At 35.0% G+C, this 21,970-nt stretch overlaps 1 protein-coding gene across 1 annotated transcript; it reads left to right on the plus strand.

The window, feature by feature from the left end:
- The first annotated feature begins 385 nt into the window (after window positions 1-385).
- Window positions 386-20,323, plus strand: POLDIP2 (DNA polymerase delta interacting protein 2). The gene is made up of 6 exons (XM_088271516.1): window positions 386-542; window positions 679-946; window positions 16,826-17,003; window positions 17,470-17,633; window positions 18,816-19,021; window positions 20,011-20,323. The coding sequence occupies exons 1-6, from the start codon at window positions 454-456 to the stop codon at window positions 20,123-20,125; spliced, it is 1,020 nt and encodes a 339-aa protein (XP_088127642.1). The 5' UTR covers window positions 386-453; the 3' UTR covers window positions 20,126-20,323.
- The last annotated feature ends 1,647 nt before the right edge of the window (window positions 20,324-21,970 follow it).

Below are 21,970 nucleotides of genomic sequence, written 5' to 3' on the forward strand. Positions count from 1 at the left end.
TCTTTTTCTATGGATAAATTTGAACCGTAGTATGGGGTACATATCTATCTTATGGGGTTTTATTTTTTTTACTATTTATACCCTTGATCGTCATAAGTAATGTTCTACCCATCCTTTAAGCTTTTAATAAGGCTTTTTTATATTTTTATAATATTTATCCTCTTATTCTTAGTAACTACATGTAGAACCGACCGGATGTTAGCTTGTCATTATTTTTTCAAATAGGTCTGTTCTCCAGATCTAAGAAAAATACAAAAATATCTTTTTTATAACTACAAACGATGGTGGATAATTACAAAAAATAATCGAAAAAAACTTTTGCAGTAGGTACTCAAATAATAAAATTATCAGCAGCCATATTTTTTTTTACGGGCAAGAATATTTTGACTTTTCATTATTTTTATCATCCGCCATGGGTCGTTTCTCGTGAAAATAGTTTAAAAACATGAAAATATGGAGCTTCTGGGGAAATGTTTATATAGTGGTGCCACCAGAACTTTATCTTCTAGGATTATTGTCACACAAATAGCGAAATTCACTAGGTAACATAAAAAAAATGTATTTTATAATTTTTTCTCAAGCTGTCGTAACACGGCTGTTTGACTGTTTTGTTTATGTGAAAATTCAAAGGAATGTTTATGTATTTGTTTAATTTGTTTATTTTTTATTGTTGTTTAGGTTAGCAGAGGTCGGAAAGTTGGAAACTCCCAAAGCCAGCGGCAAATATGAGACGGGTCAGTTGATATTGCACAAAGTTTTCGGATATCGGGGAGTAGTATTGTTCCCTTGGCAGGCGCGCGTGTACGACAGAGATGCCCCCAGCAAGAAGGAGACTGTGCAGGAGAAAACCGGAGACGACGGCCTCACGAACGTCGGCAAAGAAGTCAAAGGGAGAACTCACACTTTTTACCAAGTCCTCATAGACTCGAGAGATGGACCCTTCATCGTAAGTGTTTTTACTTTATTTTCATAGACAAATAACTATTATTTTTTGACATCTCATCAAAGATGAAGAAGAATATGGAAGTCTGGGCATTTACGGGGCTGACGACCGTCATAGGCTGGTTTAAGTGATCACTTTACACACGTGTAACATTCACCAATTCTACCCGTTATTGACAACCACACTACTCAAATTCTTGGAAGTTCTATATATATGAACCAATTTAGAAACTTTGTTCTTGAATCACTAGAACTTCACTAGAGACATCTATTGGTGAGATGTAAAGAAGCTTTTTTATTAAGCATTATATAATAAATAATAAGCTTAATAATAAAAATGAAAATGGTATTTTCTGGCGTTTCTCATGTGTGTGATTATAATCCAGGATTCGGACCTCACATACTAATATAAGAGTTTCTGCTTAATAAAAAAGCTTCTTTACATCCCACTAATAGATGTCTCTAGTGAAGTTCTAGTGATTCAAGAACAAAGTTTCTAAATTGGTTCATATATATAGAACTTCCAAGAATTTGAGTAGTGTGGTTGTCAATAATGGGTAGAATTGGTGAATGTTACACGTGTGTAAAGTGATCACTTAAACCAGCCTATGACGGTCGTCAGCCCCGTAAATGCCCAGACTTCCATATTCTTCTTCATCTTTGATGAGATGTCAAAAAATAATATGAAAATAACTCCTGTAATTGGAGATAATCCAGATTTTGTGAACAAGTATTTGGACACACTCAAAATGTTGTAGAGAAATAACTATTTTTTTGCTATGGTTAGCTTGTCTTTATTATGTTTTGTATGGAAGCTTATTCAAATATACACAGTGAGACTCTGTCATAACATGTTGTTCAGTCGGGAGGAATATCTTGCAGAGATTGCACTTGACTCGTTTTGTGTTTATAACAGCCGATATGATCAATATTTTCATTCATCATTTTCTTTTGCAAAATTCGCCTTCGTAAAAAAAACGTTGGTAACGAATGACGTCACAGAAATGAATCCACACTACTACTATTACAGCTCTATAAAGCAGATACATAAAGGGATACGCCCCATAACACATTTACGTCATCGGGCGATGACGTAAAATTTGATGAAAAATTAGATTTTCATTTTACCTAGTTTTTTAATAAGAACCTTAAAGTAAGGCAGTTACATAGAAAATCATAAAGTTAACTAAACAGTCAAACTAGAAAGAACAGAAAGACACACCACTCTGTCTTTGCAAACTTTCTTCGCCTCTTCCACATTCATGCATCTCCTCATACATAATCGCCGATTGTTTCGACTCCTAACCTGACCACTTTTTTGTTTTTTCCAAGTTTTTTCTCGGTCTTCCTCTGCTCCTTTTTCCTACTACATTCGCTTCATAAATTTGTTCTACCGTTCTTTCCTCACTCATTCATTCCGCATGTCCAAACCACCATCTCAACACGCTTTTCTTTAATTTGATGGGTAATGCTTATCGCAGCCTTGCGTTCTATCCTTATTTCACCATTCGGACATCTATCAAACATCGTTTTGCCACACATTCGTCTGCGGGATCGCATTTCGACTGCATTCAGTAATGCAATCGTAAAGTTGGCAGTTTAAATATCAATTAGTTTACAACTAAGGTTCACTATATATGACATTGACTGCCATATGTATGCGTGCTATTCAAGGTCTGTATTCAAATGAATGGGAGCCTTATGTATATTTTCCATGATTAATTCCACGTGTGTCTTGCCACACATTCTCTGCATTCATTATGGGGCCAAGGGAATGGCAACCTTACTGACGTGTCATTATATACTGTTACATGATCTGAACCGTATATTGCCCTTTTTAACCCTTTGACTGATGAGTTTTAATAAAAAAAAAATTATGAAACAGGGCTATTTTTTTTAAATTTCTACTTCTACTACGATCATGCCGTTTCTCCGCAGGGGTAGGCGGAAAGGATGGAACGCCACACTCTTCTGTCCTAACATACACTCCTCGCCTCCTCCACATCCATACATCTAGCCATCCGTGCCCTCCGATTACGCAGACTTTTGACACCACCAGATTTTAGGTTCTGATTGATCTGATCGTGCCAAGTCTTTTTTTTTTGTCATCCTCGTTCTGTTTTCCCGCTCGCATTTGCCACAAATATTTTCTTAGTCATTCTCTCGTCATCCAATCGCTCCACTTGTCCATACCACATTAAAGAACTCTTCCTAATCTTTTCAATTATTCTTTGTCCAGCTTACATTCCTTTCTAATATCTTCGTTTTTAATTCTGTCAAACAATGATTTTCCACACATTCGTCTGAGAAAGGGCATTTCAACAGTGTCACTCTGCTTTCATCCTTCCTTTGCCAGTTCCATTAAATTTCAAATATATGATATTAACCTTCTCCTCCCGGTGATATGTAATTACTACAACTCGACTTTTAAAATGAGAATATCAAAATAAAATATAGTAAATACGGGCTCAAAATTTTTTTCTTCCTCCGTAATACCATTACGTATTACATACAAGTATTATAATATAAAGTTATTCATTTGCAGCGTCGGAAATAAATAAATTGTAAAAAAATCGGGGATAGAATCACCAATACACAAACGTTTCTGAGTGTGTGCGTGCGTGCTGTGCTTTGCGTACACGCGCACGCGGTTTCATACTATTTCTGGCAATCTCGTTTCAGTTGCACACAAGTCGTCCTTCAGGGTGGTCGTGCCGCTACGCCAGCTATGGCGGCTACTTGCGATGTATTTTTTTTATCGTTTTCAGATACTTACCAGAGCTAACATTACAAAAATGATACATTTCAACTTTAATTATGGTCAATAAAACCACAAATTAGGAATATTCACATTCTTCCCTTTTTTAAATAACATTTTCAAATGGTTTACAATTCGATTCTCAGGGGAGTCATAATAAATATTACGATTTTTCACTCTTAATATTACGGTGAACTGGTATCAGAAATATAGCATTGATCACCTTTTGCCCTCTTGTTAGCGACAATCAAGATAACACCATTTCAATATGATGCAGTACCCTATGCACAATTGGGAGCAGATAAGGAATAGAAGAAGAAGATAGAATGTGTATTATACATATCGCTCACTCCTTTCAACAACGTCATATATCAAAAATGGACAATTTTCAGTTGTGCATGTTTTCGGAATGCCCACAAAATGTACTATATCCCAGCAAAAGGAGCATATTTTTAACTTAATATTTACCCGCTACAGGGCAGAAAGTATTGTTTTCGCATTTTGAAGAAAAGGTATTGTTTAATTATTTTTTTTAACATACGAAATATTTTTTAAATGGAGAAAAAACCTTCAGGTTTTAATAGATTTATATTATCCACTGACACTTCGTGATGGAATTGCATTTTTAATTTATTATTAGATTAAAACCAATATTTTTAGCTTTTCCACTTTTTTATTTGACCAGCGACCGGGTTTCGTCGTTACCGACATCATCAGACTGGTCTGATGATGTCGGTAACTACGAAACCCGGTCGCTGGTCAAATAAAAAAGTGGAAAAGCTAAAAATATTGGTTTTAATCTAATAATAAACTTCAGGTTTTACTTAAAAAGATCTGTTGCATAGTAAAAAGTTCAATAAGTGGCTTGATATATATTTTTAATACATTTGATTATATTTTTAAACTTTTAAAATAATCTCCTGAAATATCAAGTTTTTGGATATATGACGAATGTTGAAAGGAGTGAGCGATATGTACTTTAGCAGATGCTCTGTTGGGTGAAGATAGAGGCCAGAGTGCAACATTCATAATTCCACCCATAATTGATGTGTTCTCCAATACAGCCCAAACGTCTTTTAAAAACCCACAAAGACAGGACTAACAATAGTATAATGATGTCCACATCATTACATCAGCTTCTTAAATTACTGTTTTTTTCCAACAATATCATATAAATAGATTTTAAATATAATATAACAAAATAGTCCAAACGATGTATTCTCCAATGCAGTCTGAACTTTCTTTTTTTTAAAAAAAACATAAAAACAGGCCTAACAAATGTTATACATATTGATGTCCATATTATGTAATCAGCTTCTTAAATTACTGTTTTTTTCCAACAATATCATATAAATAGATTTTAAATATAATATAACAAAATAGTCCAAACGATGTATTCTCCAATGCAGTCTGAACTTTCTTTTTTTTAAAAAAAACATAAAAACAGGCCTAACAAATGTTATACATATTGATGTCCATATTATGTAATCAGCTTCTTAAATTACTGTTTTTTTCCAACAATATCATATAAATAGATTTTAAATATAATATAACAAAATAGTCCAAACGATGTATTCTCCAATGCAGTCTGAACTTTCTTTTTTTAAAAAAAAACATAAAAACAGGCCTAACAAATGTTATACATATTGATGTCCATATTATGTAATCAGCTTCTTAAATTACTGTTTTTTTTCCAACAATATCATATAAATAGGTTTTAAATATAATATAACAAAATATTCCAAACGATGTATTCTCCAATGCAGTCTGAACTTTCTTTTAAAAAAAAAAACATAAAAACAGGCCTCACAAATGATTTACATATTGATGTCCACATTATGTAATCAGCTTCTTAAATAACTGTTTTTTTCCAATAATATCATATAAATAGGTTTTAAATATAATATAACAAAATATTCCAAACGATGTATTCTCCAATGCAGTCTGAACTTTCTTTAAAAAAAAAACATAAAAACAAGCCTTACAAATGATATACATATTGATGTCCACATTATGTAATCAGCTTCTTAAATTACTGTTTTTTTCCAACAATATCATATAAATAGGTTTTAAATATAATATAACAAAATATTCCAAACGATGTATTCTCCATCTCCAATGCAGTCTGAACTTTCTTTAAAAAAAAAAAAAACAAAAAAACAGGCCTAACAAATGTTATACATATTGATGTCCACATTATGTAATCAGCTTCTTAAATAACTGTTTTTTTCCAATAATATCGTATAAATAGGTTTTAAATATAATATAACAAAATATTCCAAACGATGTATTCTCCAATGCAGTCTGAACTTTCTTTAAAAAAAAAACATAAAAACAAGCCTTACAAATGATATACATATTGATGTCCACATTATGTAATCAGCTTCTTAAATTACTGTTTTTTTCCAACAATATCATATAAATAGGTTTTAAATATAATATAACAAAATATTCCAAACGATGTATTCTCCATCTCCAATGCAGTCTGAACTTTCTTTAAAAAAAAAAAAAAACAAAAAAACAGGCCTAACAAATGTTATACATATTGATGTCCACATTATGTAATCAGCTTCTTAAATAACTGTTTTTTTCCAATAATATCATATAAATAGGTTTTAAATATAATATAACAAAATATTCCAAACGATGTATTCTCCAATGCAGTCTGAACTTTCTTTAAAAAAAAAACATAAAAACAAGCCTTACAAATGATATACATATTGATGTCCACATTATGTAATCAGCTTCTTAAATTACTGTTTTTTTCCAACAATATCATATAAATAGGTTTTAAATATAATATAACAAAATATTCCAAACGATGTATTCTCCATCTCCAATGCAGTCTGAACTTTCTTTAAAAAAAAAAAAACAAAAAAACAGGCCTAACAAATGTTATACATATTGATGTCCACATTATGTAATCAGCTTCTTAAATTACTGTTTTTTCCAACAATATCATATAAATAGGTTTTAAATATAATAAAATAAAATATTCCAAACGATGTATTCTCCAATGCAGTCTGAACTTTCTTTTTAAAAAAAAACATAAAAACAGGCCTAACAAATGACATACATATTGATGTCCACATTATGTAATCAGCTTCTTAAATTACTGTTTTTTTCCAACAATATCATATAAATAGGTTTTAAATATAATATAACAAAATATTCCAAACGATGTATTCCCCAATGCAGTCTGAACTTTCTTTTTTTTTAAAAAAACATAAAAACAGGCCTAACAAATGATTTACATATTGATCTCCACATTATGTAATCAGCTTCTTAAATTAATGTTTTTCTTTTCTTTTTTAATATCACATAAATAGGTTTTAAATATAATTACAAAATATTCCAAACGATGTATTCCCCAATGCAGTCTGAACTTTCTTTTAAAAAAAAAACATAAAAACAGGCCTCGCAAATGATTTACATATTGATGTCCACATTATGTAATCAGCTTCTTAAATAACTGTTTTTTTTCCAATAATATCATATAAATAGGTTTTAAATATAATATAACAAAATATTCCAAACGATTTATTCCCCAATGCAGTCTGAACTTTCTTTTAAAAAAAAAAACATAAAAACAGGCCTAGCAAATGATTTACATATTGATGTCCACATTATGTAATCAGCTTCTTAAATTAATGTTTTTCTTTTCTTTTTTAATATCACATAAATAGGTTTTAAATATAATTACAAAATATTCCAAACGATGTATTCCCCAATGCAGTCTGAACTTTCTTTAAAAAAAAAAACATAAAAACAGGCCTAACAAATGACATACATATTGATGTCCACATTATGTAATCAGCTTCTTAAATTACTCTGTTTTTTTCCAACAATATCATACAAATAGGTTTTAAATATAATATAACAAAATATTCCAAACGATGTATTCTCCAATGCAGTCTGAACTTTCTTTTTAAAAAAAAAACATAAAAACAGGCCTAGCAAATGATTTACATATTGATGTCCACATTATGTAACCAGCTTCTTAAATTACTGTTTTTTTCCAACAATGTCCATATAAATAGGTTTTAAATATAATATAACAAAATATTCCAAACGATGTATTCTCCAATGCAGTCTGAACTTTCTTTTTAAAAACCCTCAAAGACAGGCCTAAAAAATGTCCATATTACGAATTAGCTTCTTGAATCATTGTTTTTTTTTCTTTCTATATTTCCACTAAATTTCTTTGCTGGCCAAGTTTGTTTGGAACTAACATAATTATTTTCTGAAATTTGTTTTTAAGAAATGTGTCTAATGTGATTTTTCAATACATGCCACCGTTGACATGCGTCCGGACTGGAAGAGAAAGGTAAAAAAAAATACATAAATTAATTTCACAAAATAATTTTCATGGATGTGCTTTGTCCAGCATCATTTGTAAGCTTCACTCTAACTGTTGTCTTGCGTTTGCTGTACACGTTTTCCTCTCAAACAATGACTAAACACAATTCAGAGAGAGAAATCATTATTCCGTCTCTCCATACTGTATAACAACACTATAACTTTTCAATCCAATTCGTCATCTCTTTTCATTGTTGTCTAAAATTTATTCAGTTTTTAAATTGTGAAAAATGGCCAATATTTATCGTTGTTCTATTATCCGTATGGATATTTTCAGTATCCATTCAAATACAATTTCTGTCCACTCTGATGTTTTCAGTATCCATTCAAATTCAATTTCTGTCCACTCTGATGTTTTCAGTATCCATTCAAATACAATTTCTGTCCACTCTGATGTTTTCAGTATCCATTAAAATACAATTTCTGTCCACTCTGATGTTTTCAGTATCCATTCACATACAATTTCTGTCCACTCTGATGTTTTCAGTATCCATTCACATACAATTTCTGTCCACTCTGATGTTTTAAATATCCATTCAAATACATTTTCTGTCCACCCTCTGATGTTTTTCAGTATCCATTCAAATACAATTTCTGTCCACTCTGATGTTTTCAGTATCCATTCAAATACAATTTCTGTCCACTCTCTGATGTTTTCAGTATCCATTCAAATACAATTTCTGTCCACTCTCTGATGTTTTTAGTATCCATTCGAATACAATTTCTGTCCACTCTGATGTTTTCAGTATCCATTCGAATACAATTTCCGTCCACTCTGATGTTTTCAGTATCCATTCAAATACAATTTCTGTCCACTCTCTGATGTTTTTAGTATCCATTCAAATACAATTTCTGTCCACTCTGATGTTTTCAGTATCCATTAAAATACAATTTCTGTCCACTCTGATGTTTTCAGTATCCATTCACATACAATTTCTGTCCACTCTGATGTTTTCAGTATCCATTCACATACAATTTCTGTCCACTCTGATGTTTTAAATATCCATTCAAATACATTTTCTGTCCACCCTCTGATGTTTTTCAGTATCCATTCAAATACAATTTCTGTCCACTCTGATGTTTTCAGTATCCATTCAAATACAATTTCTGTCCACTCTCTGATGTTTTCAGTATCCATTCAAATACAATTTCTGTCCACTCTCTGATGTTTTTAGTATCCATTCGAATACAATTTCTGTCCACTCTGATGTTTTCAGTATCCATTCGAATACAATTTCCGTCCACTCTGATGTTTTCAGTATCCATTCAAATACAATTTCTGTCCACTCTCTGATGTTTTTAGTATCCATTCAAATACAATTTCTGTCCACTCTGATGTTTTCAGTATCCACCCAATTTGTATAATTTCTGTCCAATCTGATGTTTTTAGTATCCATTCACATACAATTTCTGTCCACTCTGATGTTTTCAGTATCCATTCACATACAATTTCTGTCCACTCTGATGTTTTCAGTATCCATTTAAACATATTTTCTGGTCATTTAAACAGAAAACATTTTTATGTTTTCTGTCCACTCCAATGTTTTTAAGGTCCATTCAAACATGTTTTTTGGTCTTTTAGATATCGTCAATGTTTTCTGTCCACTCAAATATACAAACATGTTTTTTGGTCTTCAATGTGCTTTCTGTCCATTCAAATATTTTTGGTATCTGTTCAAACATGTATTCAATGTTTTCTGTCCACTCAAATATTTTTATGATCCATTCGAACATGTTACCTAAGACAGCGTCGGCATAGATTGTTCACATTCCTATACACAGGACCAACCTGCCGATGGTTATGCCTGTAGGAAGAGCAACCGCTTTGCTGAACATATCACATTGGATATTGATCTGTTCAATGTGTCCGAAGGAGTTTTCCGAAGCGGAATTCTTCTACACCATTACGTCTTCTTGCTTACTTTTAATATACATGCCTTGAATATTGTTTGTTATGTATATATTAATTTTTTTCGTTGAATAAAATTGAATAAAAAATTTTAATTGAATGTTTTTTGGTCATTCAAACAGATTTAAAGCCACTGTTACTTTATGACCATTGTAGACTGGAAATGCGGCAGAGTTTGCACTGAGTACCTGAAATATTGGTAACATGTGACATGCTACAAATATCGTATTATATAGTATTCAATTCAAATTTAGAGCATTAGCGGTGCTGTTCTGCCCTCATGGCACTCTCTGCTTGACGGACATATCATGTAGCTACTCAAATATTCTCACTGTCCAGTTTCCATTCTCAATATCTGCTCAAATATGGTTTCGGTCCACTCAAATATGTTCTTTGTCTACTCAACATATATTCTGTCCATTCAAATGCTCTCAATATCCACTCAAATATTTTCTCTGTCCACTCAAATGTTTTCTCTGTCCACTCAAATATGTTCTCTGTCCACTCTACATATTTTCCATCCATTCAAATGTTCTCAATATCCACTCAAATATGTTTTCAGTCCACTCAACATATTTTCCGTCTATTCAAATGTTCTCAATATCCATTCAAATATGTTTTCAGTCCACTTAAATATGTTCTCTGCCCACTCAAATATGTTCTCTGTCCACTCAACATATTTTCCGTCCATTCAAATGTTCTCAATATCCATTCAAATATGTTTTCTGTCCACTCAACATATTTTCCGTCTATTCAAATGTTCTCAATATCCATTCAAATATGTTTTCAGTCCACTTAAATATGTTCTCTGCCCACTCAAACGTGTTCTCTGTCCACTCAACATATTTTCCGTCTATTCTTATGTTCTCAATATCTATTCAAACATGTCTTCTGTCCATTCACAGTTTCCACTATCCATATGAACATTTCGTTATCCATACTGCTCACTGTGTATTTAAACCTGTGTGTTTATATTAAACCAGCTAATCTTTGTTTTCTAAGATGTGTGAGTCACTAGCATTCCCCATAGATCTAATATCAGCCTAATAATATATTAACTTCACATATTAATTACACTGGGCAACAATTTTCAACTTTTATTTTGTAACTGGCATGAAAATAAAATTAATAAAAACCTATCAACGGAAGCTAAACTAGCGGTGCACAACGGAGTCCTGGTTCCAACTCTAAGGAATGTATGGAAGTGAAACATGGAGTCGGCAAAAGGAGGATGAAAGTAGACTGAATGCAGTCGAAATGCGATCTCTCAGAAGAATGTGCGACAAAACGATGTAAGATAGATGTACGAATAGTGAAATAAGGAAGGAATGCAAAGCTGAGATAAGCATTATCGATAAAATTAAGAAAGGTGTGTTGAGATGGTTTGGACATGTAGACGAATGAGTGAGGAAAGAACGGTAAAACAAATTTATGAGGCGAATGTTAGCGGGAAAAGAAGCAGAGGAAGACCGAGAAAAACATGGCACGATCAGGTATGCCAAATACTTGAAAGTGGTCAGGTTAGGAGCCGTAACAATCGGCGGGTATGTATAGAGATGCATGAACGTGGCGATGAATGTTTGCAAGGACAGAGTGGTGTGGCGCTCTATTCTCTCTGCCTACCCCTGCGGGGAAGCGGCGTGATGGTTAAGTTAGTTAGTTAGCATGAAAATACCTGATCTTTATGCACTTTGCAAAGCTGAATTCAAAATCGAAAACAAGAAAAATGCAGCACGTCAGATTTTTTAGTTGTGGATATTTTAATATTTTATAATATAGGTATTCTTTCATTGGTGCGGTAATTATGCAATTTTTTTATAAATTAATTTAAAAAAATATTGTTTTTGCATTGGAAACGCAGTAATATTGGTTAGACTTCTTTAAATTGACATATCGCTCACTCCTTTCAACAACGTCAAATATCAAAAAACTTGATTTTACAGGAGATCGTTTTTAAAGTTTAAAAATAAAATGAAATGTATTAAAAATAAATATCAAGCCACTTATTGAACTTTTTATTGCGCAACAGATCTTTTTAGGTAAGACCTAAATGTTTTCTCTCCATTTGAAAAATATTTAGTATATTTAAAAAAATAATTAAACAATTTATTTTTTCTTTTTTTGTCCGCCTCCGTAGTGTAATGGTCAGCGCGCTCGGCTACCGTTCTGGAGGTCCCGGGTTCGATTCCCAGAGGGGGATATAATAAATATAAATGATTTTTTCATAATAGAATTTATTCAATATTACCCTGGACTGGTACCTGAAGCGGAAGGCTGATCACCTTCCTTTCGTGTGTTAACGATCAAGATAACACTGCGCTTATATGATGCTGTGCCTTATGCACCAATGGGGTGCGGATAAGGGTTCGAATTGAATTTTTTCTTTAAAATTCCAAAACCACATATTCTGCCCTGTAGCAGGTAAATACTAAGTTAAAAATATGCCTCTTTTGCTGGGATATAGTACATTTTCTGGGCATTCCGAAAACATGCACAACTGAAAATTGCCAATTTTTTATTTATGACGTTCTTGAAAGGAGTGAGCGATGTGTAAAGTGATCATTTAAACCAGCCTATGACGGTCGTAAGCCCCACAAATATCTAGACTTCCATATTCTTCTTCATCTATGTTGAGATGTCAATAAATATTATGAAATATTGTGTATATATTGTGTGTGTGTATAAGTGAACATTTTTTTTTTAAATATTCAAATTTAAATATGTGTAAAAGACTTCTTTAAAAAATGTTCTATAGATTTTTAAAATATTTTATACTCTCTCTCTCTCTTACTCTTGTCTGCACCCAGTGATGCATGGGGCACTGCATCATATAGACAGTTATTTTGGTTGTCAATTTCACAAAGGCCAAGTGATCAGTCCTGCTGTTTACACACAATACCGCGATGACATTATATTATTTAAAAAAAACATTTTCCACCACCCTGGGAATCGAACCCGGGTTCTTTGACAGGTTAGCTAAAAGCGCTAACATTAAAATACAAATATTTTACTCACTAAACGTAACCAGAGTAAAAATGTACAATATCATTAAGCGATTCAGCAGTCACTATGCGGTAATGCATTTAATTATTGTTTTACTTGGTAAATACCATTATTTTTTAATAAACCCATTCTGAGACGTGTTTCGGTGCATTCTGCATCATTTTCAAACACCGTATAATGCATCGAAGCGTCGAAACACGTCGGCTGTCCAAATTTAAAACACAGTAAGGGACATTTTTTTTGTAGTAGGTTTTTTTTGCATTTTTGGACTAAGTAGAGTCTACTTAGTCTATAAATGCAAAAAAAAAAATTCTACAAAAAAATGTCCCTTACTGTGTTTTAAATTTGGACATAGTTGGAAATAGTGGTATTTACCACGTAAAAATATATATATTTTTAAACAAATTATTCAATTAAAATACTAATTTATTAACAGTGAATCTAATAATGTTAATTTGTTTTTTTTAACATAAATTAAGAGTTTTTTGTTTTTTTTTAAATTGGTAAATAAAATTAATTGTTTTTCGTATAAAAATTAGCTTAAAATGAATTAACATACTTCATCCTATTTTCACAGTGTAATAATAATAAAACCCTTATCCGCACCCCAATGGTGCATAGGGCACTGCTTCATATAAACGCAGTGTTATCTTGATCGTTTACACATGAAGGAAAGGTGATCAGCCCTCCGCTTCAGGTACCAGTCCATGGTAATATTGAATAAATATTACAGTGAAAAAATCACTTATATTTATTTTACCCCCCTTGGGAATCGAACCCGGGACCTCCAGAACGGTTGCCGAGCGTGCTGACCATTACACTACGGAAGCGGACATTTTCCACAGTGTACTTACTATTTTTCAAATTTTCCATATATCGCTCACTCCTTTCAAGAACGTCATAAATCGAAAATCGTCAATTTTCACTTGTGCTTGTTTTCGGAATGCCCAAAAAATATACTATATCCCAGCAAAAGCGGCATATTTTTAACTTAATATTTACCCGCTACAAGGCAGAAAATGATGTTTTTGCATTATGTAGAAAATGTATTGTTTTATTAATTTTTGAATATACTAAATATTTTTCAAATGTAGAAAAAACCTTCAGCTTTCACCTTAAAAGATCTGTTGCACAGTAAAAAGTTCAATAAGTGGCTTGATATTTATTTTTAATACATTGCATAATATTTTTAAACTTTAAAAACGTTCTCCTGAAAAATCAAGTTTTTTGATTTATGACGTTCTTGAAAGGAGTGAGCGATATATCAAAGTGTTTGTTTGTTTGAATTGTTTAAAATCCCTTATGTGTATATTCAAATAATAAGCAGCAGAAAGGAGAAAAATTGACACCTTCGAAATATGGTGTTGGAGGCGCATGCTCCGAATTCCATGGACAGCTAGACGCACCAATGAGTCCGTTCGCCAGGAACTACGCTTGGATGGCTTGACTCTGGCCAATGTCTGTACCCGACGGATTCTCCAGTTCTTTGGCAACTAGGATAGCCTGGAACGACTGGTTGTGATCGGTAGCCTGGAGGGGGAGAGAGGGACAGGAAGATCCCCACGCGATGGACCTGTCAAGTCAAGGCAGCAGCAGGCACCTCGGTGGTTGGAGCGCTACGTGCAGCGCAGTCAAGGGATAACTGGAGAAGAGTCATTGCTTCCGCAAGGGTCACAACCCTCAGCAATGAAGAATAAGACAGAGAAGAGAATATTCGAATGCGACATTGCGTCAAAATTTCAAAGCAATCAGTGAATAACTCGGATACATTTAAGATTTTGAACAAAGGAATGTTAACATTTTTATTTACTTAGAAGACCATGTGTCTTGTGTGACCATGTGACCATGTGGCCATGTGTGAGCCAACTCAGTTGCATCAAATTCTTATGGTCGTAACTGTCGTCAAGAAGAGTCCGTTTATACAAGAATTTTTATTATACAAACCCTTATCTACACCCCAATGGTGCATAGGGCACTGCTTCATATAAACGCAGTGTTATCTCGATCGATTACACATGAAGGAAAGGTGATCAGCCCTCCACTTCAGGTACCAGTCCGGTGTAATATTGAATAAATATTAGAGTGAAAAAATCACTTATATTTATTAAGCCCCCCTGGGAATCGAACCCGGGACCTCCAGAACAGTAGCCGAGCGTGCTGACCATTACACTACGGAGGCGGACAATTATGATAATTAATTTTTTTTTTAATCTTCATTTTATCAAATTTCTTTTACTGTAATCTAAAAACGCAGTAGCATCCAAAAACCCAGTATTTTTGTGTTTAAAAATACATTCTGCATTCACGCCTAGTTTGCTGTGCCAATTGAATCACGTTCCAAGAATTATCAGGGCGCAATGCGTCCCACTGCCCGCTATATAGCGGGCAGTGGGACGATTGACCTGCATATGCAGGTCAATTGTTTACACATGTGTTGCGTGTGTGCACATGGGAGAACTAGCTGATGCAAGAAAGAGATAAAGATATATATGAACAACATTTTGAATGTGTCCAAATACTTGCTCACAAATCTGGATTATCTCCAATTACAGGAGTTATTTTTCATATAACTTTTTGACATCTCATCAAAGATGAAGAAGAATTTGAAAGTCTGGGCATTTACGCAAATCTTTGATGAGATGTCAAAAAGTAATACGAAAAATAACTCCTATAATCGGAGATAATCCAGATTTGTGAACAAGTATTTGGACACACTCAAAATGTTGTAAATAAATTATCTGGTCAAATTTTAAGCTAAAATAATAAAAATGAAAATGATATTTTCTGGCGTTTCTCATGTATGTGAATTATAATCCAGGATTCGGACCCCACACACTAATAAAAGAGTTTCTGCTCAATAAAAAGCTTCTTTTCATCTCACCAATAGATGTCACTAGTGAAGTTCTAGTGATTCAAGAACAATGTTTCAAAATTTGTTCTTATATGTATATATAGAAGTTCCAAGAATTTGAGTAGTGTGGTTGTCAATAATGGGTATAATTGGTGAATGTTCCACGTGTGTAAAGTGATCACTTAAACCAGCCTATGACGGTCGTCAGCCCCGTAAATGCCCAGACTTCCATATTCTTCTTCATCTTTGATGAGATGTCAAAAAATAATATGAAAATAACTCCTGTAATTGGAGATAATCCAGATTTTGTGAACAAGTATTTGGACACACTCAAAATGTTGTAGCATAATTGTACAGATATTTCAATTATTTTCAAACCAATACAACTTTTTACAGAAGTAACGTATTAGAAAACTATTTTTCAAAAAATGTAGACTAAAAAGTCACCTTTTAAGCACATGTTCATTTGAAACAATCAGGCGATTGCTGCCTGATATATGGACTCAGGATGAAGGATTTTACTCCCCTATACTTTGCTGATATGACATATCGCTCACTCCTTTCAAGAACGTCATAAATAAAAAATCGTCAATTTTCAGTTGTGCATGTTTTCGGAATCCCCAGAAAATGTACTATATCCCAGCGAAAGAGGCATATTTTTAACTTAATATTTACCCGCTACAGGGCAGAAAGTGTTGTTTTTGCATTTTGTAGAAAAGGTATTGTTTACTTATTTTTTTAAATATACTAAATATTTTTCAAAAGGAGAAAAAAAACCTTCCGGTTTTACCTAAAAATATCTGTTGCATAGTTAAAAGTTCAATAAGTGGCTTGATATTTATTTTTAATACATTTGATTATATTTTTAAACTTTAAAAACGATCTCCTGAAAAATCAAGTTTTTTGATATATGACGTTGTTGAAAGGAGTGAGCGATATGCTAAAATGATACACCTTTTGTTGTCTGTACATCCCTGTGTAATGTTGTTGTTTGGTGCGGCAGCGGGCGCAGACGGAGGCGGTGACCTTCCTGGGCGGGCAGGAGTCCTCGCGCAGCCTGTACGCCATCCCCGGGCTGGACTACGTGGCGCACGAGGACATCCTGCCCTACGCCAGCGCCGACCGCTCCCCCGTGCAGCACGAGCTCTTCCACAAGTTCCTGGCGCACTGCCCCGACAGAGGTACCTACCATCCTGCCATCCTGACATAGTGACACTTCCTCGTTGACTATTGAGAGCTGTCCCACCGCATTCCCGGATCTGATACAGAAGCATCTAGGCTTCCTGACAGACTCTCTCTTGCAAAGCAATTTTTTTAAAAACCTTCCTCTCCCGGTGATATGATTTACTACAACTTGACTTTTAAAATGGGAATATCAATATAAAATATAATAGATACGGGCTCAACATTTTTTTAAATTAAGTACAAATTCACGTATGTCGAAATCACATACGTAAAGGACATAGGGCGCTTGTGCACTACACAAAATTTTACTGTCGACAGTTTGGCGTGATCTAGTTCACACAAACCGATCCGAAGAAAAACGGACAAAAGCACAAGCCAATTGTCGGTTTTTACATGCTAACCGGACTGCCGGACTACTGTACATAATAAGCGAGGTAAATAATGCGCCCCCTGGGATTGCAGAGCCCCCGTTCACGGCGCAGGAGACGCTGCGCGCGTGGCAGAAGAAGAACCACCCCTGGCTGGAGCTGAGCGACGTGCACCGCGAGAGCACGGAGGGCGTGCGCGTCACCGTCATCCCCTTCTACATGGGCTGCCGGGAGTCGCAGACCACCGCCGTCTACTGGGTACGCCAAACCACCATCACCAGAAAGGAACCGCTCTAAATACTGTTGTTCCCAATCTTTTTCAGCCCGCGGCGCACTTACAAGCTTAGTATTTTGTCACGGCGCCCCCCATTAGTAAACTACTTGGAATAGATTTTTTTATTTATTTATTTGTATGCATTTATTGAAATCATAATTTATACATATTTATAACTTTTTTTTTAGCAGAGACCCACCAAGCCATCTTGTGTGTCTTGTCGGTGGAGTTCTTTTTTTAATACATTTTAATTGTTTTTAACGATTTCAACCTAATATAGACACAAAAAAGATAAAATAATTTACATATAATATAAACATTTTACAATTTTTATAAAATTAACTCTTGATCATTTACCCATTCCTTTATTTTGCCTTTGTTCCATATTTTATTTTGACCTCTAACCTCCGTCGGCAACAAATTAAAAATGTTCGGAACGATACATTGCAGTGTTTGACTCCCATATTTACTGTTTATTCTTGGGAGTATCAAACCTTCGTTGTGTGTAAATCGTGTATCATGGTAGTGATATAGTGACTATGTCTTTCAATAAAGACTTTCAAACTTTCACAGTTAATAGCGACCATATTGTTGATGCTACATCTCTGACGCACACTTTGTTTTGTTAAAATTAAAATATAGAAAGCACTTAGTGAAAGATCCTGTATATATATATATATATATATATATATATATATATATATAATAAATAATAATAAAACCCTTATCCGCACCCCAATGGTGCAAAGGGCACTGCTTCATATGAACGCAGTGTTAAATTGATCGTTTACACATGAAGGAAAGGTGATCAGCCCTCCGCTTCAGGTACCAGTCCAGGGTAATATTGAATAAATATTACAGTGAAAAAATCACTTATATTTATTTTACCCCCCTTGGGAATCGAACCCGGGACCTCCAGAACGGTAGCCGAGCGTGCTGACCATTACACTACGGAGGCGGACAGTATATATATATTATAGTCGAAAGAAATAGGTACCTACAATAATACATAGTAGATGGGTAGACTCACAATATTGGGAAATTTTTGGCTAATCCCATGGGATTATCCCATGGGCTAACACCATGGTGTTGCAAAGATAAACCTCACTTATCGGATTAAGGTCAGTTTGCAGGGAGAGTGTGAGTAATGTGTTATGTGTGTGCAGTGGCGCTACTGCATCCGGCTGGAGAACCTGGGGTCGCTGTCGGTGCAGCTGCGCGAGCGGCACTGGCGCATCTTCTCCCTGTCGGGCACGCTGGAGACGGTGCGCGGGCGCGGCGTGGTCGGGCAGGAGCCGCGCCTGTCGCGCGTGCAGCCCGCCTTCCAGTACTCCTCGCACGTCAGCCTGCAGGCGCCCAGCGGCCACATGTGGTGAGCGCACACTTTATGTATTAACTGGATCGGTGCCACGGGCGCGTTAACGCGCTCTCCAATGTTCCTCTCTTCTGTGCTCGCCATGCCGGCCATACAAAATGAGGGCCTCCTTTGAGCTTGTCGCAAGCCAATATCAAATCTAATTGCAATATTTTTTCAAATTAAAATATATAGAGACATGTATAAGGTAATTGTAATTTTTTTCACCGTAATATTTATTCAATATTACCCTGGACTGGTACCTGAAGCGGAAGGCTTTCCTTTACGTGTAAACAATCAAGATAACACTGCGTTTATAAGACGCAGTGCCCTATGCACCATTGGGTGCGGATAAGGGTTTTTTTTTTTTTGTATAAGGAAGATCAAGAGATATTAAAATATTACAATTTATCAATATTATCAAATTTACAGTCATATTTCCAAAAGCTTTCACATTTTTGTGGAAAAATCACGACTTGCTGGGTACAGTCATATTAATACCTTCTGGCATTGAAATGGTTAAATGCTAAATCAAATACAGTTCTAGAGACCATACTAAATAGGGCAAAGTTGAGGATTTTAGAGTCTCCCAAGATCATTGGTATGCATTCTCTAGAATATACTTATTATGGCAAAGTTACGCCCTCCCAAGAACTAAAAAAAAACATTCATTGGTCTTTATATTTTAGTTTTGGTGTGCCGCAGAATTCTAGGTAGAATTTGGATGTGTCGTAGGTAAGAAAAGGTTGTGGAGCACTGCTCTATAGCATACTAAATATGGCAAAGTCGAGGATCTTTTAGACCTTCCAAGATCATTGGTACATTTTCTAGAGCATACTAAAGCATGCCAGACAAATGCCCTAACCGCTACACTACAAAGGTGCATACTTCACCAGACCACTGTAACATTTGCTATTTAGTTACGAGGCAATTTGACAATCGTCTGACTTGTCAAATTGCATGATCATCTACAAATTTCTCATTTTTTAATATTGTTTTTTTATCAGGGGAACGTTCCGGATGGAGAGGGAAGACGGCTACACCTTCGACTGCCGGATACCCCCCTTCTCTCTGGAAAGCAAACCCGATGAGGGAACCGTCACGCCTCCCGAAACTATATAAACCGATCCGACTCTGCCCATATTCTCGAGGGATACATGACCGAATCGGTCAGAAGAAAAATATATATTTTTTGATTTTTGTCCCGCCACCTCTGTTCCGTTTTAACCTGTCAGAGAAAGGATCAACATTATTGTCCAAACTGATTCTGCTTTAAATCAACTGCGGAAAATTTTGTTCAATTAAAAAAAATAGAACTTGTAGTGACATCTATGGACTTTTTCACACAGTTTCCTGAAGTTTTACTGGATTGGATGTAAGACCGACTTCACAATTAAAATTTTAACCATTTGCACTGCAAAGTTATTTGGTATGTGCATACGCCAACTCAATTTAATTCCGAAACTTATTAGTATTTAATTGTACTTATATGATTCTGCCTCCGTAGTGTAATGGTCAGCACGCTCGGCTACCATTCTGGAGGTCCCGGGTTCGATTCCCAGGGGGGTTCAAATAAATATTTGTGATTTTTCACTGTAATATTTATTCAATATTACCCTGAACTGGTTCCAGAAGCGGAGGGCTGATCACCTTTCCTTCATGTGTAAACGATCAAGATAACACTGCGTTATATGTCGCAGTGCCCTATGCACCATTGGGGTGCGGATAAGGGTTTTATTTATTATTTATATGATTCTGGTTTAATGATACTGAAAAGAAAATAACCATAAATTAAAAATATTGAGTATTAGGACATTATTTTCTTGGCGCCATAGCAGCGGCACTCGAGGAATACGGCAAAACCAGGCATGCCGCTTCTATGGCGGCATTCCAGTACTAAGGGTTAATAAGGTACCTATTTGTAAAAAAAGCTGAAATATTGATACAATTGTAGTGATGAAAGTACCTGCTTATAAAACTGAACAAGTAAAAATTTCAACCGCCAGATGGCGGTCGAACTAATACATATGGGCAAGGTGAAAAATTCATGTATTTATTTCATCATACACATAATTTACAAATTCTAAATTTATAATCCGCCTTATAGTCCGCCTCCGTAGTGTAATGGTCTCGGCTACCGTTCTGGAGGTCCCGGGTTCGATTCCCAAGGGGGGTAAAATAAATAAATGTGATTTTTTTCACTGTAATATTTATTCAATATTATTACCCTGGACTGGTACCTGAAGCGGAGGGCTGATCACCTTTCCTTCATGTGTAAACGATCAAGATAACACTGCGTTTATATGACGCAGTGCCCTATGCATCATTGGGGTGCGGATAAGGGTTTTATTATTATTTTTATTATTAAATTTATGATACTTGTTCAGTAAATTATGTATCTTGATTCATGCAATTGTGGATTACCATATTATTGAAAACACAATAGGGGTCGTGAAGTGATTACATTCAATAGACTTTGATTAATTTCTCGACTTAGGTAATACCCTGGTTAGCTCACTCGGTTGTCCGCCTCCGTAATGTAATGGTCAGCGCGCTCGGCTACCGTTCTGGAGGTCCCGGGTTCGATTCCCAGAGGGGTCCTAATAAATATAAGTGATTTTTTCACTTTTGATTTATTCAATGTCACCCTGGACCGGTCGGTTCCTGAAGCGGAGGGCTGACCACCTTTCCTTCGTGTGTTAACAATCAAAATAAGACACTGCTTTTATATGATGCAGTGCCCTATGCACCATTGGTGTGCGGATAAGGGTTCGATTGAATTGAATTGATTGTAGCTCACTCGGTAGAGCAGCGGACGCAACATCCGAAGGTCTCAGATTCGAATCCCGGAGTAAGCAAATAGTTTTTTCTGAGTTATCTTCTGTGGATTGGTCTGCAGCAACAAATGACACCTCCATAGCCATTCCGGTCTATTAAACAAAACTCCCTTCAGCTCCTCATACGTTG

The sequence above is a fragment of the Brachycentrus maculatus genome, unplaced genomic scaffold (assembly GCF_059751285.1).
Source record: "Brachycentrus maculatus isolate JH-2025_06_01 unplaced genomic scaffold, ASM5975128v1 h1tg000442l, whole genome shotgun sequence".
In the NCBI taxonomy this organism is placed as follows: Eukaryota; Metazoa; Arthropoda; class Insecta; order Trichoptera; family Brachycentridae; genus Brachycentrus; species Brachycentrus maculatus.